Below are 26,746 nucleotides of genomic sequence, written 5' to 3'. Positions count from 1 at the left end.
GGCACAAAAAGAAGTGATATATTGAATAATATTAAATTCTTTTATAACAATACAGATCATATTCATTTCAAGAGACCACAATATCCTCTTGTAGTCTAGGCAATGCCACTTTGGCCCTATACAAGGCACTATACATGCGGCATCTAACATTATGCACATAATCGCCATACATGTTTATAACTTGCGAAAACGAATAATTTTTCATGTTGACTGTTGTACCTGACGCGTTTCGCCCTATTTGGCTTCCTCAGGGGTATGTCAACAATTATTGAACGCTTGCGATTAATACATCTACGGTAATAAACATATATACAGTTTGTTAGGGTTGTCATTAAGATATTAAAGTAAGTACAAACATTTCAACAAGATAACATTTAGAAATGTAAACAATAGAATACATATTGATTTGCTTTACAAAATACATGTGCTACATTGGATATTTGTTTAGTTAAAAAAGTATAAAAAATTAAATATGAACTTACATGGTCTCGTTGTGTGGTTAAATGTGTTTATCAGGAGGACAAAATATCTGGGTGGAGTTTGAGGAGTATATGGGTGTTATATCCAATGCTGCAGAGCAGTATATGTTGTAACAAGCTGGTATGGATCCCAAGATGTATAGTTTAGATAGGGGATCTAAAAGTAGGTAGGTAGCTTAGTATTTTTTTTTTGCTCTTTATTTTTTATTATCGTACCCTTTGTATCAATTAAGGGTAGGCACACAGTCCCAAAGGACAAACAAACATTTTTCTGAAAAAATCTTTACCACCACCTACTCTCTAGCACTAGTATTCTCCAGTACTCTCCATAGTTTTTTGTAGTGGTAAGTAAAGGATAGAGCCCTTTTGAGTGTTACTGCTGTTTGGAGCTACCATTTAGTCTTGCTTTCTGTCCTGCTGATAACATTTTCATCGGAAAGAAGTGTGGGTATATTTTAGAAAAAAAGGCCATGTTGCAGATTTTCCCTCACTTCATGTGTCGTTAGACTATTGTTACTGAACTAGAAAATGACAGAGAATTTATCTAATGCAAGGAAATAATATACCATCCCATTTTCTTTAAGTGATATTTTTATTCATATAACGATTGATATTACAATCTTTTTAAATCTCTTTGTATGATTGATTGAAGTAATACATTTACCATCCACTTGTTTGACAACTGATCAATTTTTCAGATGAAATTTAGCCCAAATAACAGTTAAAATATGTTTAAAATAACACATTGAAGAATTGATGTTTTTGTTGATCAAAAATATCACATAGTGTATTGCTAGCTCAATGAAGCCTCAGCAGTACAAAACTGCAAGGGTTCTAATCGTTCTCCACCTTAACTAAAACACTTTACACACTACAGTACTTTGTGCATTTTTTAATTTTGTGTGGTTACTGAATATGTCTCGTAGCAACAAAAGGGAGTCTGTTTTCTGTATGTCCTATTTGCAAGTTTAGTGCTTTAAAAGCCATCTTTCCAAAAAGTTCTGAAGGAAAAAAATGTGTTAATATATGACATGTGTCTTTTTAAATTAAACAAAAAGTTCTATATTTTACAATATGGATATATGTTACTTTGAACTGTTAAAATGGAAATGAATTAGTTACTGTTTGCAGTAAAATTCAACGCACCTTTACACCTGCATTGGACAGGTTGTCACCAACATTCAACAACAATCACTTGTTCACTAAACATGGTGGATTATAAAAATCCACCAATTTATGCCCCCTATTATTAATGGGATGAATTAAACCGCTATATAGTACCTGAGCACATAGAGGGCCATGACAAACATTAAAAAAAATATATCAAAAGTTAAGATCATTTCAATTGCAAAATACCCCTGGCAGTTGTAGTCAGTTTTGTAGTTGTGTTTTAGTCAGTTTTTATTGGTACATTTGCATAAAGAGAGTTAGTATTGATAATAAGGGAACTTTGGAACAAAGTGTTCCAAAAATCTGTACTGGCTAAAGTTATATTTGAAAAGTAACTGGCAAACCCATTCTTACCATTAGGCAGATAGGAAGTTGTCTTCTTTTGAGATTTTGTTACTTGGTCTGCTGCTTTATGCTGACAGCACAGATGAGCAAAGCTTTGCTGACTCCTCCAGAAAATGGGTTAACAGTGTTCTGAAGCCTGGGCCTGATTATGTGTATACAGCAAAATCTGCAACAATAGCGTTTCCATGAATCGATGTTCTTAAGCAAAACTTATTGCCATTTCCAGGGCACATAACAGCACAGCAGTTTTAACCACTTAGGTAATAAATTGGAACACTAATGTATAACACATGTAAAAGACGGACCAATCTGAAAATACAAAGTTCATCTGTTCGTGTATAGCACAGATGTATGAATCTTTTGTTGAGCTACTTTATGGTAATGGATTTTTTATAGGAAGGATCAGTTTAACCAGTTTAGGGGATACTAATCATAAATAATTTGAATCGTGTGCTGAATTTCTTCTTTCTAAATGTTGCTACACAGCAAATCTTTTAAGTACCAAATTGTAGCATTTAGAACTGTATTACAGGCACATGTTTAAGTAAATCCCACTATAGTGTTTTCAGTGTAAGTGATAGACAAGTGGCTATCAGATAAAAACAAATTGGTCTCTGGTCACAAAACCAATTAGTATGTTTGCAAAGATAAAGAAACTGCCCTAACTGTCCATGAAGCTAGAAAAGTGCATTTTATGAAAGTCTAAATGATGTTCTTTAAAATGGAAAAAAAAAGCTTCAGCTGTATGCTTTTATTAGACAAAAAATACAGTCCAATCAGAAATGTTCACTACAATATTAACAACAATAATATTATTATTATTGCTATGGTGTAATGTGCAGCACTTTACAGAATCTACAGCTATGTCACTAACCTACCAGTATGTTTATGGATGTGGAAGAAAACGAGAGCACAATTGAAATCCGCACAAACACTGGAATAATATATAAACTTAATGCAGATAGTGTCCTCATTGTGATTTGAACTTGAGATCCTAGTGCTAGGTAAGAGCAGAAAAAGCAAAACAGAAAAAAAATCTCAGTTTCTTAAATACATGTTTTAAAACAAAAATGTATCTCACCAAATATAATTCATACCATATATGATTTGTCCTGGTTACAGAGTTAAAATATGTTCTGATTACTTTTAGTATCTTAGCTAATACATCTGCAGTATAAATGCATATTTAAAATTAAATATTCCAATAAAACTGTACGATGTTTCACACCTTGTACAATCCTGTAAATTAAATCACAGTATACACTTGAACATAAACCAACCTGAATAGAATCCAAATTGCTTACTTGTAACTGAAAAAGCAAGAAAAATACATTTCAGCCGTCACTGCTAAAATTCAAAATAATAATTAACGGAAATTATATTAAAATGAATGTGAATAAACACATACTTGGGTGTTACTTTTAAAACATTTTTTTTAAAGGAGAAAAAAGTGTTATAAAAGTAATTACCATACCTATTAGTTGGTGATAACTGTTTACTGGTAATTGGGCTCTGGGCAATATCAGTTTTAACAAAAGTCATCAAAATGAATGTTCTGGTTATCTCTTTTAACAAATATTTATAAAGAATTTGTTAAGCCCTTCTTTTGTTTAGTCATCGTTAAGTTACATTGATAATTTATAGCCATTTTAATTTTAGCTAATGGTCAGACCTTAATAATAAACTTGAATTAGTACATAGAGGTAGTTGAACTCCTACAAGCATATGTGAATTAAGATGAACACGTTATCCTAATATATATACTTTCAAGACCTGTTAAAGTATATGCAACAAAGTGTAACACAGACTGATCCAAGAATAAAACTTAAAGCAATCCTGTCATCTGTTTTAAATATTTAGTGGAAAAAAATAGGCAGGTTTTTTTTATTGCGGCAATGTGTCTACTGCATTAAAAAAAAAACTTCACTTTTTTTTTTTTATTATTTTTTTTTACTACGCTCACTTCTCCTTGCTACAGTGTCAACAGCTTCACCCAGTGATCGTCACGATTTGAGATTCTTAGCCATCTTTTCAATAAGGCTACAATTATGTAATTCCCAACCATGCACATGGGGGTGTATTTGTTCCTCGCACCCAACTATTTCAGAATTGCATGTGCCGCCCAGTGTGCTTAAAAGAAAATTACAAACAAGCAGTGTCCTGTTTGCATTTTTTTATTTTATTTTAAATATGGTTTTACTTTAAATATACCCTGTAGTGCAAAAGTTACCTAACTTGCGTCTGTAACCACAAGTATGTATGCAAAAAAATCCAGTAACTTCAGCCTCTCTATTTGGCTCATTATTATGAAAGTAAGCATTAACATCCACTAGTAAGAATTAGGTAACAGAAGGTGCACAGTTATGCTCATGGCCAAGTAACCTGTTTTGATATCTCTATAGCTAAGCATTTTGTACTACTACTAGTAGTTCTAAATAAGATAACCAACTTTACATTCAGGCACTTGTTATGTGGAAATTATTTGTTTAGTTTTTCACAGCTTTGAATAAAAGTCCTGAGTAGGATATGTCAAAAGCTACTCGGTTCCCTTTGCTTGTCAAACAAGCCTCTGTTACTAAATGCTCAGGCTAGTTCGGGTCTAAGCCCTGTTCTTGAAGCTCAGGCCAGGAACACAGCAGATGGTCACATCATACACACAGAGTTGGAATGGCTTGAAGAATAATGTTTTCTGGTTAACAACTGCAAAAGCAATCATGTTGCAGCCCATGCTCTTGGGTAGGGATTTCAAATTTTAATTTGCTTTCAATGCTTTCATATAAGTCACTCCCACAAGGTGTAATCTTTAGTTCAGTTTATGTTGTTATATTTTGCAGTAATTCCCGTTTGTTGTTGTTTCTAAAATGTATTTTGGGATAGAGGGTTGGAGCCATACAAATCAATCCCCTATCTTTCTGCATCAATTACATATGCAGAATTGTTGGTTCTATAGCACAGATATAGATGGTTATTATAAAGCCAATTATTTCAGGCTTTTTGGCCTGAGTAGTCTGAGTAGTATGTGAAAACTATGGCCTCTGTAAAATGGGGACTGTCAAAAATAACAAAAAGCCTCTCACTAAATCAGTGTACAGCAAAGAAGAATGTGCTTGCATGTCAACAGTCTGGTGTTTTTTGGTTTGTGATAGAAGCAATGGCTTGTAAATACCCTTATTTTAATACTGCTTCACTTTACTATACACTGATTGACTGGAGGGATTTGGTTCCTTTAAGCCCACCTTTTTTTATTTATTTTTGAAGGGAAAAAGAATATGACATTACAATGAGCAAAAAAAGAAAAAAAAACAGTACAAATATAACTTACAACAAAGTTTCGTGAGATCCAGCACAGTTATTATTATTATTATTATTATTATTATTATTAATAAACAGGATTTATATAGCGCCAACATATTACGCAGCGCTGTACATTAAATGGGGATTGCAAATGACAGACTAATACAGACCGTGATACAGGAGGAAAGAACCCTGCTCCGAAGAGCTTACAATCTAGTAGGCACAGTTACATTTATAAGAAGTGCATGTGAAACACAGAGAGAAATCGAAGGTTAACATATGACTCGTGGGTCATTGTCCAAAGAAACGATAGGCATACCATGTAGTCTGATCAAAAGCGGAGACTATTCTTGTTTTAGTCGTCTCAGACAATATAGCAATGTAAGACTCTCATACCTCAAAACTCTGAACCAGAGATTCGTTTGCCAGGAAGGCTTCAATCCCATCATCTGGAACACAAACCACAATTTTTTCCAAAAACTTTGCTAAAGAAGTGAATTAGGTGTTATTTAATTGTGGATAATTGTTTTCCTGGCTAGTATTTCCAAAAGCCTTCTACGTCCTTTGGTGATTCTCGTTCCCTGTAGGGTTATTAGTAGAAAGCTGCAGGTAATTCACCAGGTGTTTAACAGCATTTAGAACCACTATTTTCCAAAAATATCTGATTTTAGGAGCAGTTTCACGGCATATTGTACAAGTGTGTGGAGAAGAACTAAATTCCATCTGAAAAGATTGCATTGGCAATATATAGGCATAATGAACTATCTTCAGGGTCATTTCCTTTTACACAAAGGATGTAACCTGTCTTTCCTGTCAAATTGTTAAATCCATTTAAACTGTATATAATTAATTTGTAGAAAACAGAATTATGCACACTAATAAATTATCACAATTATTAATTTTTATTTATCACTGGTGTTTGTGTAGGAAAGGAAATTATAACTTTATTAGAACATGTATTTGTTTTTCAAGCTTAAGCTGGTAATTCTGTTTCACGTGTATTTTTTTTCCACTGTCCATTTAAATAATACAAATATTCCTGACCTTCTTATTTTTTATAGTATGAAGGCAACTTCCTCATGTGCAGCTGCCAATTCTTGTAAAGGGGGGGGGTGCTAATTGCTGCAGTTTGTCTTGTTATCCCTCAGTGACAATGTGTTAGGAGTCTTGTGTACAACAGGAAATGAATTATCCATAGGACAGGAGACTCTGGACAGGAACCCCTGCAGCTTTTGTTAATGAAAGTTGTTCCACGTATTTCTTTGCTTTTCTGTGATTTACCTAACTATAGAAATGCCACTGAATGCCAATGTTGTACTTTTCAGAGTGACAGAAAAGCAACATGATGTAAGCTCTATCATCTCATAGACATGTATGTTATTTACACATCATGCTTCATAAATGCACTTACACAGTGATGCAACAAACATTGAAGCAAGTTTGTAACTTTCAATTGGGAACCAAAACCCTATTAAAACAGTGGAAACAAAACTTCATTTTTAATCTCTACTAACAATATTGTGCCCTGAGATATACCAAACACTGGTAAAGGTGTGCTTTATCGGACAGTATGTACAGGAGATCAGTGTGGATAGTATGACAGCAGGCACTAAATGCAGGAGAGTAGAGTGAAAAGACTGTTATGTACAGAAAATTTTACACGGTATTACACCATCCAGTATGCAGGAGAGGAATGTGGAAGGTAAGACAGCAGGCAGTATGTGCAGGAGAGTAACATAACTAATTTATTATTTTTCAGTATGTGCAGGAGAAAAATGCAAAAGGTTTGTTGATGGACTATATGTGCAGAAGAGGAGTGTAACTTATGATATTAGTTAGGACAGCTTCTGGTTTATGCATGTGATGAATGTGGAGGGTAATACACTAGTGTGTGCTAAGGAATTAATGCTCATATGCTGTGGACAGGTCACTAAGGGGTTATTGTACACACAAAAACACTATATACACTGTTGTGGGCGGTTAATGTTAATGCTTGACCATTGGGGATAGGTAAATGAGGGGTTATTACTTTCACACTGCGAGGAACCATTCTTCAAAAAAGACTACTGCTGAACATCCAGTATTTTCTACGCTCAATAAACAGCGTTTATTAGAAAAACATTGATATAATCCTTTTGCAATTAATAATAATAATTAATAATATTTGTTCCTTCTATTTATTTTTACTTTTATTTTTATTGTTATTCATTGTGACATGGTTACTTAAGAGAAAACATATGATAAAGCAGCACCAATTTACCACAAAAAAAGATTGTAATAAACAAAACTGGGCTGACATAAACAAGAGATACATATAATAGGCACTTATTTTACCACAAGAAATAAGAGACTACAGATGATTGAACAGTGCAAAACTAGCCAGTGGCAGGACGGTTTAAAATTACAGAGAAAAGGCTTAACTTGTGTATGGCTAAGTTTACTATGCTGTGGGGTCTAAACCGTGAGGTGGTTTAGGTGTTATCAACCAAGTAAAGCACAGTTTTTTTTTGCTAGTCTTGAACACTCCCTTTTGTCTATCCCCTACTTACTGCATCTTTATAATGCACTGGCACTATGGCTGGCTAATTAAAAAGCCCATTGTTAGTAAGTTTAACCTTGGCTATTATTAAAAAGATATGTGGTGCATTTTGTAGTAAAAATATGGGTTAGGCAACTTAGTACACAAACATTACCCAAGACCATTAACTTCAAATCCTTGGGATTTATCCTAAATCCATGAAATCACAACCAAACTGACCATCTCTTTTCGTAAACATTCTTCACTCCTGGGCTGTCCTGTGTTTGCTAGTGACCAATATGTTACACTTTTAACTATTTTATTTATTATTTATATTAATTAGAGTGATATTACAGTACATCAAACCTATTAAAAAAGAATTGCTTTTCAAGTAATCCAACAATGCCAGTGCCTTTCCTCCTGGACTAATGGCAGCATCCTGGCACTACAAATCTATACTTTTTCCTATGCCAAATGCCTAAATAATAGACAGGAGATTAAGGATCAAGCTATTGCAGTAATTAGCAGACCACTCACATTCCCTTTGGAGATGCTTTTGGCAATTGAAAGAGGGGTTGGTATGGGTATACTGACTGCTCTGCTGCTACACAGCCTCATATGCGTCAGGATGTGATGCACTGTGTATTTTGACACTATTATCTCATGGCCAGCATTCAAATTCCCAGCAATTTAAGCTATGGTAACTTTTCTGTGAGACTAGATGGACAAGCCTACTTCTAGTAGGTGATAACATCTATTGGTAATACCCTAAAAGACCTCTCAATGTTCTGACTCATTTGTCCAGACTTTATAATTTGGCCCTTGTTACTGTTGCTCATATACTGTTCATTAGCCATTTTTCCATGTTCCGACTCATCATGTTTAAAATCTTACTACTAACTTTTGCATAATAGATCATACCTCTTGCCATTCCAACAAGATAATCCATAAAATTCACGTTACCTGTCAGTGGTTTCAGTGTCTTGGTGTACTTTAAAAAGGCAGCTATATGTTCTTGGCACATTGAAATTTAAGTGGTTACATTAACTTTTTCTTTAAGTCCTATTTGTATTTTCCTGAGTTACAGATAACCGATAGAAGGTGTATTACACATATTTAAATAAATAATAGTTATCAAATAATGGAACACCAGACAAATAAAAATGTTACTTGAAAAACTATCTTTGGGAAAATGTTGGAAATTAGAACGTAAAATGTTTATTCACTAAAAATGGCCCCTGGTTTCGATTTAATGGGCGAATATACAAAAGTGAATACAAATTTTTTGAAATTTAAAGCAATAGTGCCATAACTAGTACTGAATCACTGAAATATTTTGTTATACCATTACAGCATTTGGGTTTTGAAATGAAAACAGACTGTCAATAAAAGTATTTTCCAGTACTCTTTTTTTATGACTATAACGGTTTCTTTTGCTGGTTTCTAGAGTGCACACTGAGATTTGAAAATCTGTGGGACATTTATTGGTATGCTGTGAAGTTGTCAAAATAATTTAGTCTATTTATGACAACTGATTTTTTTTATTTTGCACTCAGAAGTGCCAGATGGTTCCACAAAAAAAGTTATTACTATTTGTGCAAAGCTATTGTAGTTGGACTTGCACAGTTATATGGGGCATTTTCTGTTATCACATTCTGATCATTTCTTTGCTAATCCTGCCACCTAGTGTAAATTGAGTGTGAATGTTCTTTTCAGGAATATACGTTTTCTTTGTTTTACAGTCAGAGAAAACTCTTGTTTAAAATGTTTTCCTCACAGAGAACTTAAAAAACAAACAAACAGGGAATTAATATGTTGACTAAATTATTTACTGTTGTCTAAACTGAAATATGTTCCGTGTGCCCCATCAGTTTTATTTTATGCAGTAAAAGTATAACGGAATGTAGTACAAAACTAGTAGAAAATTCTTTTGGTGGAGACTTTCAAATACATCTGTATTTCATACAACCTATGTGCTAACCCTCAATATTATAGAATAGATCAATGAGAGTAAGAGAGAAAAAAGCAGGGTTTTTTTGCACAAAAAGAAAATTTGTATTAAATGTATCAATTGGTTATACATCAATTTACAGGTATTAAGGACAGATTACATTACAATTGCCATACAAAACAAATTAGTGATATACGAATAAATATAAATTACAAAAACAATTTGCATAATGTTGAAATACGGTTTTGTAGCCTTAGCTGTATTAATGTTGAACACACAAGTCTAGAGTTAATGGTCCACAAGCTCTTAGAATGGCCATACCTCTTAGTGCTACATTGTGGGATGGTAGAAGTTCTTATTGTACCCAAAATCTGAGGTGGTTTGTTGGCTCTAGTGACCTTTAGAGGATACTTACAGATAAATGCTGAAGGTAAAAGTACCGTATTTTTCGGACCATAAGACGCACTGGACCATAAGACGCACCAGTTTTTTAGAGAAGGGAAATGAAGAAAAAAAAGATTCTGAAACAAATAGTGTCCTAAAATATTTTCTGTGCATTAAAAACCAACATCACAGTCATAAACACATGTAATAAACCCTGTAAAGTAAACAGCAGCATTTAGAACCATTATTAACAAAGTCAGCAAAAGACAAAATTACTGTAAAACACAATAACGAGAGACTTCAGTAATAAAATAGAATAAAGTTGAAGATTTACGGTAAAGGTTCTGCTCGTTTTATGAGAACCCCAAGAACTCCTCATTGCTAGAGTCAGAATCTAGAAAGCTCAGTTCCTCACAGTGCAGTGACGTCATCACGTGTCCCACGCCGCTCACTGATTGGATGACGAGGGACAGCTTTGGGTCCCAGGAAATCTTTGGAGCTTCTTCTGTGAACTCCGTAGGACGCCATCAAGGTGGACCAAACAGCAAGCCTCGTCCATGTCGGGGCATCCGGTACTGGACCAGGACCCCTTTGGATCATGGAATCTGTAAGTATTAGGGCGCTTTCATTGCCCAAACCCCCTCTCTGCTTACCTACCTATAAACGACAGGTAAACAAACAGGGGTTAATGCCCCTTTAATTCTGCTTTTATAACAAAAGACATTAACCTCCTGGGCGTTACACTGAGGTCTGGATTTCTGTACCAAAAGCGTTACACTGTTTTTTATGAAATTTTTTTTTTTACATTTTAGACCTGTAAGTTACAGAAATATGTCTAGTAGATATCATGAATATAAAAAATGTTTGAAACACACAATCATGTAAAAAAAAAAATGTACTTTTAATAAAATCCTATCCTATTTTTTTTTTTGCATAGAAATTTTTGTTTGTATTGTGGGCTTGTAATTCTTAGGATTAACTCCCGGGTATGATAATTATATTTATTTGTTATATTAAAATCATAAATTATAATATAATACATAAATATAAATATTAATTTAAAACAATAATGAAATAATAGACAACAATGTAATCTAAAAATAAAATTAAAAATGTACGGTACTTTTTATGTTGTGTGGTGTTTTTGTACTGTAAAAACCATTTAGAAGCAGATTACATTGTAATCTGCTTTTAAATTTCCCTCCCTGACACACCCCCATACATCACCAATCACATCACTGGAGGATGACTCATCCTCCGAGTGATGTGAGGGGGGGATTTCCCTGCTCACACAGACAGAGACGCAGGCACATGCTGGAAGCTGCTCGTATCTCCGGAGAGATGCACAGTACAATGCAGGATTTCTGCATTGTGCTATACCGTACATCTCACTACAGATACCAGCAAGCAGAGCTGCGGACACTGGGTGAGTATTTCCTTTCAGTTGTAATCCGATTGTCATACAATGTATGACAATCGGATTGCAATATAACATTTGTTTACATTGTGTTTGTGTTGTGTACCGTATATGTGATTTTACTATGTGTGCTGTGAGTGATTCAGGGAACACTCTCAGCATGATTGGCTGACAGTCATGTTGGGAGAATGCTCCCAGCATGACTTTGTCAGCCAATCATGCTGAGAGTGGGAGGACGCCGGGAGCAAGATACAGGAGACACAGTCACTCCGGCCGCGCTGGAGACAGGAGAAAAGGCAGAGGGGGGACGGGACAGCAGCTGGGAAGGATACATTTTGATACATTTGGACCATAAGACGCCCTTCTGGGGGGAAAAAAGTGCGTCTTATGGTCCGAAAAATACGGTATGTTCATTATTTAGACTATTGTTAACTTTTCCTTTGACTTTTTAGTTAACATTTTTTTTTATTCAGACTTTTTTTTGTTCTGTGTTATCTCCTGTTGTCATTTCCCTTATTTTGTGAATGGCCATTGAATCCATGGTTTGGCCTCTGTAGTTAGTGCCAGAGTGCTAGACTGACCATTATAATCATGAGACATGCGGCCTGCTTTAATAAAACTGTCCAAGACTGGAGAAGATAGACTATCATGGAAGAACCTAGATAATCCAGCAAACCTGGAATGGATCTGATCCAGGATTGAAAACTTTTCCCAACTAATAGCAAACATTTTTTTAAAGAAATCTAATCCAGGTTTTCTAGATCGCCCAGGTTCTCCCATGATATTCTATCTTCTTCAGCTTTGGAGAACTTTATTAAATCAAGCACATAGGCATGCAACCTTTCTGGCTAACTTTGGAACATTTGCTAACATGGTTTGTTTTAGCTACTCACAGTTCAATTATACCTGTGTTAGTGAAGTTTGTGTGTAATACGACATTATATTATATGAGGTTATAAATATTTCATGTCTGTATCTTAAAGGACAACCTTAAAGTAAACCATGTAAAGTAATACCAAGACAAACTAACATATAATACATTCCCATTACCTTGGGCAGCTCACCTCCAGCGCCCTAATCACAGACTTTTGTATTAAAATATTAGCATACTGTATATTGATGATAACATCCAGCTAGTTGAGCAATAGATATTGTATTACTCCATTTCAAATCAACAGAATATAAACCAATTTTAACAGTCCCCTCACACAAACGGCATCTGTGCCTGCAGGACACTTTTTAAAGCCTAACTATAAACAATATATTTATAAAAATGAATGCTTCTTTCAAATCTAATACATTATAGATTGTATTTTTATAAATGCAAATAAAGTAGGTATTTTAATTTGCTTCTTGTCTCTGCCTCTTACAGCCTCAGTTCCTCAGAGCTCAGGTTAATGAGGACAGAGTATTCTGGTTCTCATTTCACTTTCCATTTATACACTGCGGGAAAGGCTAAGACCTATAAGGATAGCTGCACTTTTCCTTACAAGTATAGTTATTCTGTACAAAGTGTTAAAAATTATACAGGACCACCAACTAGCATGACAGGAAACAGATATGTATCTGGGTATTGCAGTCTAGTTCCTCTCCAATCCATGCAGAGGAATCATCTATCCAATCATTTTAGTCATCGTCTTTAGGTGTTTAGTAGATTATAGTTGTATCATAGGCTAAAGTAATTTATATCAAATTCAGCTCATCTATCGCAGAATGAAAGGATCATTTTAGGAAGTATTTTTTTAAAGCTTCTAATAGTTCTAAATTTTTTTTGTAATACATAGGGTAAAATAATTATTTTTGCTGTTGAAGGTCTTGGGATTTCACCTTAAAGTGTGAAAAATATACAGTAAGCCAGGGTTGAAAAAGATTGCTTTTAAACACAAAACTCAAGAGACGTCTTCAGCCCATCAGTTCTCACATAATATCTGTATGTGGTATCACATATGAGATATATATATGAAGACCGGTTATTCATTGTAAAAGGCATGACCCTACTGCAGCTAAAGAACCTAACTGCTTGTGCATACTGATTTTTGGGGCATGTACAGCTCAGTGTACGATGCTGGCTATCCAAGCATACGGCTAGCTATCAGGAATTAATTACCTCCTGCATTTAAGATCGCCAAAGATCCTGAACCCGGAAGAGAACTAGTTGAAGAGCTTTACCACACTTGTTGGCACGTGGACAGGTGAGTGTATTCAAAACAATAGTGATCATGTGGGTACATTTATTTTATTGCAGAAGGGGAATTGCCTGTCTCTTCTGCAGTAAAGGGCCTGCCTGCTCATAATTTCTTTTTTTTTTCTTTCTTTTCTTTTTTTATTTATTTAAACGGTGGGGTTGTGGGGAATGAGGAGCTAGTCCATGTGTCAAGGGCACACCCTATAATATGTGTTTGTAACATGAAAATTGTGTAAAATACTTAATTTTTTTGGCTATAAATGTCCTTGTTTAGTTTTCAGAGCAGTGTTATTTGATTGCATCTGCCTATGACTGGTTAATTTAAATATATGTTCTCCACAAAATCTACTTGTCAGGTCCACAGTTACTGAAATAAAGTAACATATGAGGAAGAAAGTTTTGATTGGCATTTGGGGGAAAGATAAAGTGACAGTACGGTGTTGGCATCAAGATTGCATATTCATGCAGAGCTGTAAAAATGTAGTGTGTGACTCTGCCAGCCCCATGGGATAATTTGATGGATTTATGCATGTGACAGCAACATTTCTAGAGAAAAACCCTTAAGCATTACCAAAATGTTATAAACATTATAAAAAAAATAAAACCTTTTAGAAACAATAGAAACCAGAGTATAGGAACTGAAAAGTATGCACACAGTGGGCCCGATTTATTTAAGTTCTCCAGGGTTGAAGAAGGTACACTTTTATTAGTGAACCTGGCTGATGCAAAATATCTTGAATGAATCTGGTCCTGGACTTTAGGAAATTCATTCTAGGTTTGCTGGATCACCCAGGTTCAGTCCTGAAAGTGTATCATCCCCAGCCTTGGGGGGCTTTAATAAATCTGGCTCAATGTAACTGCTTTACACGTGGCTTCCTCTGATGACAGGTCCCAGACCTGTCACCACTGCAGGGCTGTTGCATACAGGTAAGTCTGTGCCATAATTGGTAAATATGCTGTACATTCTTGCTGATTATGGCAGAAACTAACCACCCACTCAGTGTATTTCTTGACGTGTTTCCTGTGTTAGATAACAGTCTGAAAATCTGGCTTCCAAAATATGTGTTCAGCTGAAGGGTCTGTAATTTAAATTAAAAAAGAAAATACAGGACCTGAAATACATTACTTGGTTTTACAAGAGAGAGCTTCAGATCACCGTCAGTGGAATTGTCTTTGTCTACACAAAAGTACCAACCTTTATTTTTAAGCTTTTTTTATTAGGACATAATATAAATCAGCTAGTCCATATCAGGTCTTAAAATTACATAAATACAACAACATGATATATTAAACTTTATCTATCAGTCCAAATCAAAATAGAGAAGCAGTGTGTGAAAAATGAAAGTATATCCCTACCACTTCCATAGGAATTAGGAGGGCCCAGGTGCTGCTGATCAAATTAATTTGATTGATTGATTATGTCTACTGTTGTTCTATTACTGCTAAAATATTCCTATGCTGAGAAAAGCTTGATAAAAAGGCCAACTAATGGTGATATACTTTCCATCTTTTAGTCAAGTGGAATGAAGAAGGGTAAAAGAGACACCACTGCAGGGTGCCAGCAGGTGCCTTTTTACCACCAATCTCCACTCCACATATCTGAAACTCTAATTTTGGATGGAGTTAACCTCTGAATATCAGGAAAACATATCACATCGTAAAATGATTGCATTTCCATTTCTCTATGGTCTAGTACTTTCTCTGACATGCTCATTGTAAGTACTTCTGATGGTTGACAGAGGACATGAACACTGGGGATGAGCGAGCAAGTTTTTAAAACTTGATCTTGCGGCGAATTTGGCCGTTCTCGCTTACCGAAATTTTAAGCCAGAACGGCAGGTGTAAATTCGCCAAACAGGATCAAGTTTGAAAAAAAAAAAAAAAATGATTGCAGGCTGTGCTGATCAATGAATGTAGTGCCGGATTCCCAGAATCCACTGTGATCCCAGGGCACTAGAGGGTAATTACCTCCAGTGCCCAGGGATCGCAAACAGGATGATTCCCAGGGCTGCATGAACGAATGCAGCCCTGAGAATCCACTGCGATCCTGGTGCACTAGAGGTTAAATACAGCCCGGTGACCATGGGAACTGGACTGCAGATGAACTGTCAATGGAGTAACTCATAATGATTGGATCATAATGATTTCCTCGATCTTCCGTTACAGACCCATCAGAAGTTTGAGGAAATTGCCAGAGGCATTCTCTCTCATCCCTAATGAACACACTGACTTTGTCTGAAGGAAGCTGCAGTGTACCCTGTGTGTTCTGACACTCTTCTCCCATGGACATCATTTAGTTTTTCATTAATTTGTGCTAGAGTAGCTCTTATGAGCCTTTGGCACCCGTAACCAGTTATCTGACCGTGACCACTTCATACTGACATCCCATACCTGCTGTTTTCAGAGACTCCCCGATCCTGTTATGAAGCCACCACATTTTGACCCCTTTCAAAGTTGTTTAGGTCTTTATCTGTTTATGCATTCATCCAACTTCTGACACAACCCTGTCAATAACACAGGTCAACATGTCTTTTTCATTAGATTTATTTTATGTAAGCTTTGTAGTATTTTTGATGTGGATTTAAAATCTGTGTTCAGGTTTTCTCCAGCATGTCCAGTTTTTGTGATGCAACTAAATATATATTGTGTGCAATTCGTTGTAAATAGCCTTAACATATTACAAAATGTAAGGACAGTTTGCTTTTTTTAAGGTTGGAGACCGCACTATCTGTGATTGATTTAATGTGTCATCATGCCTAGAAATTGCCTTAATGATCCAGACAGTTTTTGTTACGTGTGTGGTTTATTCATGACGAAAGCACAACGTCGCAGCCAGTTACAACCCCAAATCATCTGATCCTGACCACTTGGTCGATGAAGATTCAGAACCAGAGACCTTTACACAAGCAGAGCTGAATGATCTTGTTTGTGATCTAAATCCCTCCAAAGACAAAGCAGAACGTCTTGCTTCAAGGCTTAAACAGAAGCACTTGCTTGCAAAGGGTGTAACTGTATATCACTACAGAAAACAAAATCATAACTTGACAACATTCTTCACTAATGATGGCTCACTGTGCTACTGTCATGACATGAATGCACTCTTTAACAGTTTGTCACAAGAGCATGTTCCATCTGAATGGCGTATCTTCATTGATTCCTCTAAAAGACGCTTGAAAGCTGTCTTACTGCATAATGGTAATTCCAAACCAAGTTTACCGACTGCCCATTCCGTTAACCTAAAGGAGTTCTATGACAACATGAAGTTACTACTTGAAGCAATCTAGTAACACACCAGTGGAATATCTGTATGGATCTAAAGGTCATTGGCTTGCTGATGGGAATGCAAGGAGGATTCACAAAATATTGCTGTTACCTATGCCCTTGGGACAGCAGATCTTCAGGAGACCATTATGTCAAGCGTGAAAAAGGCCATCAAAAAATCAAACTCCATGGGTTTTTCATTACCTTGTTGAGAAGTTTCCAAACATAACCACTGCAAAAATGAAGGAAGGGATATTTATAGGACCACAGATCAAGTCTGTTTTGCAGAATGATGTTTTCAAACAATCTCTCTTAGCAGCTGAGCTAGAAGCTTGGGATGCATTCAAGTGGCTGTGTGAAAATTTCTTGGGCAACCATAAGTCTCCTCCATACAAGAAAGGAGTTCAGAATATGCTTGATTCATACCAGAAACTGGGTTGTTGCATGACATTAAAAATACATTTCTTGCACTCCCATCTTGAATTCTTCCTGGAAAATCTTGGTATGGTGGGTGAAAAACGGGAGAATGTTTTCACCAGGACATTCAGTTAATGGAGCACTGCTACCAAGGTTTCTGGAATGAAAGTATGATGGCTGACTACTGCTGGATGTTGTACCACTACAATCCAGACAAAGAGTACACAATAAAATCATACTCTAAGTATTTATGAAGAAACAATGGTACCTGACTGACACTGTTCTGTAGATCTATACCACAGTGTGCCTATTTTACTTCACACTGAAGATATATTAACATTCACTTCAATGATGCTTATGTTTTAGTACAAAATATATTCACGTACAATGTTAACTATAATAGTACTCATAACTCTGTAACTGTACTGTTACATGAAAACAGATCTAAAATCTGCTTGAAAAACTGATTTGAAAAGTTTGCTGATTGAAAAGTTTGCTGTGGTTTATGATGATTATCAAAGCAAATTTATTGTTGACCTGTGTAAATTGACAGTTCATTTGCTGTCCAGTTGATGCTCCACAGCTGCCATTGTAACAAAATAAACAATGTTTTTCACTTTACCTTTAGTGGTTTTAATAATATGTCTTATCAAATCCTGGAAATAAAGGAAATAAAATGTCAGATTTTCCTAATTCTACAGTGCTTAAATCTTTTACAGGTTAATGCACACTATTAAAAAAATGCAAGCAGGTAAATTACTTTTTTTTTGGCCATTGGGTTCGGTCTCCAGAGTGCAGTTTGTAAATGTCAATCTATGTTGGCTCCTGTGTGGTCTCTGAGAGCCTATCGGCCTAAACCACTTTAACCCATCAATTTCAGAATTGCTGTATTTGGCTGCATTATCCTTATGTTGCAGAAAGGAAGTCTGTTAGCTGTAATAATCAGTTATGTTATCTTGTAATTAGGTTGGCAATAAAATTTTAACACTACATTAATTAATATGAGCTTTTATAGGCAGTTTTTTATTTAGGCTTTAAAATGATTATCCAGGCCTGTAAAATGCCTGGAACAGACTATCACCATACGAGACCACCATAAAGTAGGGGCCACCAGGGAAACAAATTACAGACCCGCCATTTTGTGTTTTTAAGTGTTTGCACATTTTCATCACATCCCACTGCCTAATTCTCTTGATCCTCCGCTGGCTGTAGAGAATGGCAGGTTAATCATAACCCTCAAAGGATAGCTCACATCATGTTCATTTTATGCTGAGGAAAGCTAGCTTTACAAATACCTTATGGTGAATTGCTGACTCCTCCTTGGCTTCCTCTTCTTATAATTGCTCCCCCCTAATTTATGCATTAGATGGAGAAGGACTGAAGAAATAGTTACAAAGTGGCATATGGTAGAGATAATTTCCATTCCTTAAGCAGTAAATATGCAAATGTCATAGCTTATTTAGAAGAGGTGCCATTAATAACCCTTGCTTCAGATGGGCAGCTGGGCTGGTTAAAGAAGTCTTTTCAGGAAAGATTACCTGCCCATCCTGTGATTTCCATATTCTGAGCCTGCTAAAACACAACACGTAAATTGAATTAAAATGTAGTGTTATAAAATTCCACTTATCAACCCAAACCATTAAATTTATTATCAGGGCTGCTTTTTCCAGCTCAGTCGGTTATAATTTCCAGAGCTCTTTATCTATATAAATTTAATTAGCCTTGATATCATCACTATATTATAGAACTAATTAAAGATTTAGATAAGTGCTGAGAGAGCTTATTTAATACCCCATAAAGTTCAATGTGGAAAATTAAAAAGGCTGTACTTCAGATGGTTGTGAAGTTTATGAAACCCAGTGCCCGTATCTGTAGGTTTTAAAAAAAAATCTGATTTAATTGCACTTAATGGGCTTCTTAATATTTCAAGTATCACTGAGCTGCCTTTTTTTGTGTTGTTTCATCCTGTTGAAAGGAAACTTTTACTGTATGCAGTAAATACAGGTTTCTTTTGAAAAGTGTGGTTACCTGAGTCAGTGTTAATAGCAACGAAAAGTACATAATTACTTTTTTAAATAGTAAAGAGATTCTAATAGAAAATATTTAACTCTCTTAATAAGCTATTTCAACTTTCTAAACTAAGAGGGCTGCTGATAAAATTAGCTGTCTAAAAAAAGACAACCACAACATGTTTTCTTTACCCAAATGCTGTGGTGAAGAAAGAACAGCCCTGGAGATTACACTGTATATCATACTTTATTTGATTCCTGTCTAATGTGCTTGCTTATCATTGGGAGTCTGTGCCTGCCCCGGTGTTGACACCTATGACCAAGTATAAAGAAATAAAAGCCATCCAGTCTTTTTTTTTCAATCATTTTTATTAAAGTTTTCAATTTTGAACATAAACATACAGTCAAGAAAAAACTGACTAAAATACAAACATATATACATATTACAGATATGCAAGTGGGGGTAGGAAGGGTGTATAAATGATAAATAAATGATGGGGGTACAAATATTATGAACTACCAGAATTATAACTTTATTAGGTACAGAAGCATCAGAGATAAGCAATATGTTTCAAAAGTAATATCTGAGTTATATAACTTGCCCATAATTTTCACTTTTACAATAATAGGTCAGATAGTTTTGAGTTGGGAGGATTCCTGAAACCAATACCAAGCCAACCAAATCCCTTTTATATTTATTCATCTAATCTTCATCCTTTGCAACCAAGCACTCCATATGCTGAATTCTCTCCAATTCTAGAAGCCACTCTTTCAAGGAGGGTGCGGATGTCTGCTTCCAAAGCCTAGTTATTACTGCCAGGAAGTGATGTAGCACATGATTTAACTGTGCCTGGGATTGTACAATTGTATAATAGTTTCCCATAATCGAAAAATGGGTAGGCATTCCCACCATATGTGTACCAGTCTACTAATAGGGTTAGAACTGATGCACGGTAGCAAGACATGACATCAGGTACCCTGGCACCGCCCCTATTCTTTGGCCTGGGTAAAAATTAAAAAAAAAATCGGTCCTAAAAATTGTTGTATTTTGCGTAGGTACGGAGTAGGGAGACATATGGGTATGCTATACACAAATATGCGTCCGGTGTCCAGACTGTGCGGAGAAGATTGGACTAGGATAGTGGAGGGAATGATTAGTTGTTCAATGTGAAAATTTAAATACATAACTAAATAGCAATGTTTCATACTGTATCAGGGGCTGAGCTGTAACACAGGAACACACAACTGTTTCCTTTTTTGCTTTTTTGCTGTTTCTTTAACAGAGCCTGGGCTCTGAGAATGCTTTGTTGTGCATTTAGGAGGAGCCGCATGCTGCAGTAATAAGAAAGAACCTTGCGCCGGCTAATTAGACCTTTCCTTACATAATAAATGTAACCTTTTATTATTATTATTAAACAGGATTTATATAGCGCCAACATATTACGCAGCGCTGTACATTTTAGTTGTACCCTATTCTAAGCCCTATTGCCACTTGTAGCAATTGACATCAATACATTTTTTTTGTTTAGTAAAAATACGTTTTTCTTGGGTTGACTTGTGACAATTTACTGAAACAATATTCTGATAAACATGAGGATCTTTTCTTTGAAGGTGGGACACTTAAATTACCCACCACATTGACTTCCACATAAGGTTCTGCATCACAATTAGTACAAACCCCACCATTCACACAAAACAAACATTTTTCACTCACTGCACTGGTTGCCCTGTTTAAAGATTGGCTTACTGACATCTAAATGCACACACAATTTAAGCTTCTATATTTGAGAAAGAACACTTTTAGCAATACTTCAATTAATCTAATAAAATCCAATGCACCTACCCATACTATAACGTACACCTAGACATACTTATTGCACTTTGCCTGATCCAGGGCCTTTGGGAAGCTATATGGGTCTCACAGATGTTTGTTTAAGCTGAGCAGTCATGTTTATGAGCACAGCACCTGTTACACCAATCAGTCATGCAGGTGATTGAATCACCGCTGCATGTCTATGAGTGTCTTTCTCAATCTTCTTATGGGTGAGGAACCCTTGAAACAGTTTTCAGGTCATAGAGAACCCCTGAAAAGTTTACAGTTTACTGTGTATTAGCACTTGCAGTGAGCTTTAGCCATGGGATCATATCATGTTCCATGTTTCATCCACAAATTGACAAGTGACACTTCAGATTTTGGGCAAATGACACCTCTTATTTGTCCTGTCAGGTGAATGTATAACCATTCTGTAGAGCAGAGATTGAATCCTGCCAAGAAATTAGGATTTCATTGTGAGTTCTTTAGATCTTTTAAAAGCTTACTGCACTGTATAGGGTGAAAGGTGAAAATTAGCATTTAAATAGAGAGTTATTAATAGCGCATGTGAGCTCCTGCAGCTCCTGAGGTGATTTTGATACCTGTTTTTCTTTTCAAAAATTGGATGCATCTATGTTTTTTCCTCTTGTTTTCCTTACACAAAGTTTAAAATTTCCAACTGATTTCAGTAGCATAATAATTTTGAAAAATTAGCTCCCTATGCATCATTCCCTGAATCTCCAAGTCATTGGTGCCTAGAAGGCAAGGAAAAAAATTTGTGTTGGTAGCATGTCCCCTAACTTGCTAATACCAGTTATGGATTTGCATATATAAATGTAACATTTAAATGTAGTGTTTAATTGTCCATCTTTGGAATTTCTATTGATTCCCATAGGCAAGTTCATACTTCAGCATTTTCGGGCATTTTCCTAATGAGCTGCTTAGAACGCAGCCTGTGGCTTTTAGACAGTGTTAAAGCATGCATAAAAGCTTACAAATGCTCAGTGCTTGAAAACTACATAAATACTACAAGAAAACTTATAAACATGCAAAGCATGTTTTCGGGCTATTTATAGGCATTTCCCCCATTATAATTCTTCTTTGCCATAAGCACCTCTAAATGCCTCAAAATCAGCAATATTTGGTAATTATATATGCAGAGTGTACTTATAGTGGTAAAAGTTTCAGATGTTTCTGACTACTGCCACACGTATATCACTGAATTTAAAGTGGAAGTAAACGTTAAACAAAAAAACTTACAATATTGAGCATGCACAGAAAGAAAGCCAGAAGCCTCCTGGGATTTATGATTTATGTATCCCTATGTAGAACTCTTAATGCTTTTTTTTTATGGTGACTGTACTCATAGATGTACTGGACAAAACTATTAATTCTCTTAATCCTTATTAATCTCTTATTAAGCGTTTGCCCAGTCTGTATAGTTGCATGGTAAATTTTACAGGGTTTGACAGTGGGTGGCTGGCCTGCCCTTGTCTCGGTGTTGGTTTTTAATAAGTTCCCCTGCACAGGGCTCAGTATTTCAGAGATAATTTATATTGATAATTGACTGCCCTTTCTTTTTTCTCATTTTTTCTTTTCTTGTTTTTCTCTTTCCTGCAACCTTTTGTTCTCCCCCGTCTTTTTCTATCTTCCCCTTTATTTTCGTTCCCTTATCTCCTTCTTTCTATTTTTTTAACTGCATCCTGTATACCTTACCCTTTCTCACGCCTCTCATCTTCTGAAAAGTTAGATGAAAACGTTTCAATAAAAGGGGGACAATTTTGAATTTCACAGGGAGGTAATGACCACAGCCACAGTCTAAACTCAGGCACTTGCTGAGATGTTCACCATGCCAGTGCTCGGCTGTGTGCCCCTCTCACTTTTAAATTGGGACATCAGCACATCCTGAAATCAACTTTACCCATATCAGGTAAGGCCAGGCATGCCTTAACCTGTGCTCCTTAAGTGTGCATCCAACTATGTGTGGCAAACTATCTCCACTTGAGCCTGACTGACAAATACTTTAATATGTGGGCAGCACCCATCAGTCTTCACTGAGTCCACTACTCTGGAATACTTGTTCTTCTGGCTCAAGCACCTTTCAGTGCCTAAACAGGCTCACATTGGTATAGTTTATGGTGTTTTTTTTAATCAGCTTTTATTGAAAAATGATATACAAACAGATACAGGTGGAAACAACAAAGATGGGAAATAACATTGGGAAAAGAGGGCAGGGACAGTTCAGCACAGAATGTATAAAAAGGTACAGTAAGTGTAACATAACAAGAACAGTAGGATGGTACCAATAAAACTGAGTTAGGCCCTCTGAAGCAGCTTGAACTGGGTTTTTGTTCATTGGTGATGGTCTTGTGCACCAGATTGTATTGATAGTATGTGGCATATTCTTCCCCCTCTGGAAACATCAGATTACATTTAAACATCAAGTATTTGATTAGAGGGAAGAGTTTTCTTCTGAGGTCTCTCCAAGAAACAATGGTGTCACTAAACAAAATTTTATTACCTAAGTGCTGGCAACTGAAACAGAAAGCAATGTTGTACGTGAGCAAGGTTCCATAACACTTATAGCATTATATAGGGGAATGACAATGTGTACAGATGTAGCTTTCAACCAGTTGATAACATAGCTAAATAAACACGACAGATTGTATACTCAAACATTAGGGGCCTGCATACCCCCCTCGGACTTGAACAGATAGTTTTGTCAAATCGATGCATGGTCATCCACCCTGGCAAAAAAACGAAGCTTGGCTCTATTCAAGGCTAAAACATTGAAATGTTTAATAAGTAGTGGCAACTTCTACAGTGGGTAGAGGAGGCTAGCAAAACTATCCTAAATAAATGGATTCTGCCAAAGAGTGTCAGGAGAGAGACTCCTATACCTGCAATTTCACACACCTCTTTTTGTAACAAGGGAGGGTAGTTGCCGGGGGAATGAGGGGTCTTACCAGTCTTAATGCCCAAATAGGTAATGACATTCCTAGCTACAGTTAAAGTGTACCTAAATCGAGAATGATTGGGAGCGCAATGCCAGGATACCCACGTCAGGCATCCCAGGAGGCTCTTGGGCGCTCCTTCTGTGCATGCCCGAGCATCTTAGGCATGCGCAGAAGGAGCCTTTTTGCACGAAGGGAAAGTAAGGTAAGTGTATTTTTTTTGTTTTGCAGTTTTGTGTTTAGTTCCTCTTTAAGGGGGATGAGGAGAGCCATGCAACTCCAAGTAAGGCAGTGAGGGTCAGCATCTGGCTTTCAGAGAAGCTAATGCGCTGGCCCAAAAATTTGGTAGTGAAAAAATCTTGAATTTTCGGGATATCTTGACTATGGTTTGAGGAGAAAGTAGTAGTATTTTTCTTGCAGATTTTCAGCTCAATGCAAATGGTTTTGGCTGTTATTAGGAGTGTAGTCAAGAGAAAAACTTGGTACTATTTTTGGTGCATGCAGCCACAGTTTGTGATTCAATGCTTCAAATGGGCTATCAGAAGGTGAAAATAAAGGTTTGCACTTTGATTGTAAATATTTAGAAATTATCTAAGTTTGACAAGGGATTTGTAATAAATAAAAAAACATTACTATAATATCTATCTATAAAAAAGTTTAATAATATCTTTATAAAAATGCTTGCTAAAATGATGCGGTTAATGAGAAAAACATCTTTTAATATGCATTTATGTACACGAAAAATGATATTTATTTTTATGTAGTGAGTCTAATTAACCTTTTAACTTTTACCCTTTGTCTTTTAACAATACAGGCAGTATTATGAAATGATGTACAACACTGCCGATGAGCTACTGAATCTAGTGGTGGACCAAGGAGTGAAATACTCAGAGTTGGAGTATATCAATGCTCTTAGTCTCTTACATCGCAGTCAGACTGGTGTGGGTGACCAAACGACTCAGAACATGAGGCTGCAGCGACTTAAGGAAATCATCTGTGAGCAGGCAGCCATCAAGCAAGCCACTAAGGACAAAAAGATAACCACTGTTTAAGAGATGATGAATACCATGAATATAAATATGCTAATAACCGCACATGTTCTTGTTGCCCACATTTTGTTATATTCTATATTGAATGTTGTGCTTTGCAGTAAATCCAATGAACATGCATGTTCTATATCTAACATTAAATCTTGCATTTTATCATATTATGATTACAAATACATGGTTTCAATTTATGGAGCGTAACAATACATCTCGTTTATGTTCAGCGCAGTGCTGGCTTTAGTCTTTACTTTGCATGTTAGTCTCTTCAATACAAAAGATACACTATCACTTTAGGTTTCTGAGCTTTTAACTTTCTTTCTACTTTTGAGAACCAAACCATTTTTTTTTTTTTTATTTTGGGGTTAACTCACTTTTGTAGTCTCTCTTAACATACATTAAATTTGTGGAGACTTATAGAGCTTTAATTTGGTAGATTTAGATGCAGGGAAAATTATTTTTTTTTTAAATACCTTCCTGCAGTGGAGTAGTTCCAGTCACTACTTGTATGTAGTTTGCAAGGTTCCAACTTTTTACCCCAAAATATGATCAGGAAAGCTTTCTCCGTTTTGGTATATTTGATATACTACTAAAAATGTTATCTAGTTGATATATGCAAATAAAACCTGTTTTCATGTTAGATATTCAGAGCAGCCTTGTATCTTCTCCACACATCCTGCACCTGTATAACCTTTCTAGGTCCTATCTTGGACTAATAATTGGCCTCTATGATCTAAAAATCTGGGTAAACAATGTTTAAGTAGTTTAGTGAAAGAAGCAGACGGCATATCATTCAAAAGCCCACAACATGATTTAGGAGTTAATTTCTGTCATTAACCTATATTTTCTGTACTTTCAGGTTTTTAATGGAATAAAAGACAAGGATATGTATGGTATACAATAAACATTTATGTGATGTGAAAAAATAAGTACATCCTCTTTCATGTCTTAGGTTCAAGGATCAGAAGATACTAATTATTATTATTAATAATAATAATAATAATAATAGTAATAAACAGGATTTCTATAGCACCAACATATTGCAGAGTGCTGTACATTAAATAGGAGCTTCAAATGACAGATACAGACAGTAACACTAAAAAAAAAATGTAGTTTTTAGTGGACTCTAGTTTTAAATGTAACCTCCGGTATAAAACAAAGCATATATTTATTTAACAAAGATACTCAAAATGCAGACGCAGTCTATGAAATATAGTAATGAATAAGTATACCCTTACCTCTTTCATGGGGATTGAGAGTGCAAGTATCAGCCAGGTGCTGAACATCAGTTATAAGGGATTTGTAGTATATAAGAAAAACATTTACATTATTATCCTGGAAATGATAAGAAAACAAAACAAATTGTTGACTAAAAAGTCAAAATACAGCTGTATATGAAAAAGTATGTATACCCTTACTATTGGCTGGTCATCAACAAATTTAATCACTTCTATAAATCAGAGGTTTTGACAGTTTTATAGTCTGTAACATTCAGGTTTATTACCT

The 26,746-nt window shown here is 35.8% G+C and overlaps 1 protein-coding gene across 1 annotated transcript in view; it reads left to right on the top strand.

Moving 5' to 3' along the window:
* Window positions 1-26,169, top strand: part of EXOC4 (exocyst complex component 4) — a 233,933-nt gene extending 207,764 nt beyond the window's left edge. The window contains exon 17 of the mRNA XM_072399059.1: window positions 25,005-26,169. Coding sequence (XP_072255160.1) covers window positions 25,005-25,249 — 245 coding nt within the window. The 3' untranslated portion in view covers window positions 25,250-26,169. The remainder of the gene's footprint in view (window positions 1-25,004) is intronic.
* Window positions 26,170-26,746: the final 577 nt, after the last annotated feature.

The sequence above is a fragment of the Pyxicephalus adspersus genome, chromosome 2 (assembly GCF_032062135.1).
Source record: "Pyxicephalus adspersus chromosome 2, UCB_Pads_2.0, whole genome shotgun sequence".
Taxonomy (NCBI): Eukaryota; Metazoa; Chordata; class Amphibia; order Anura; family Pyxicephalidae; genus Pyxicephalus; species Pyxicephalus adspersus.
This window is presented reverse-complemented; position numbering and strand designations above follow the sequence as displayed.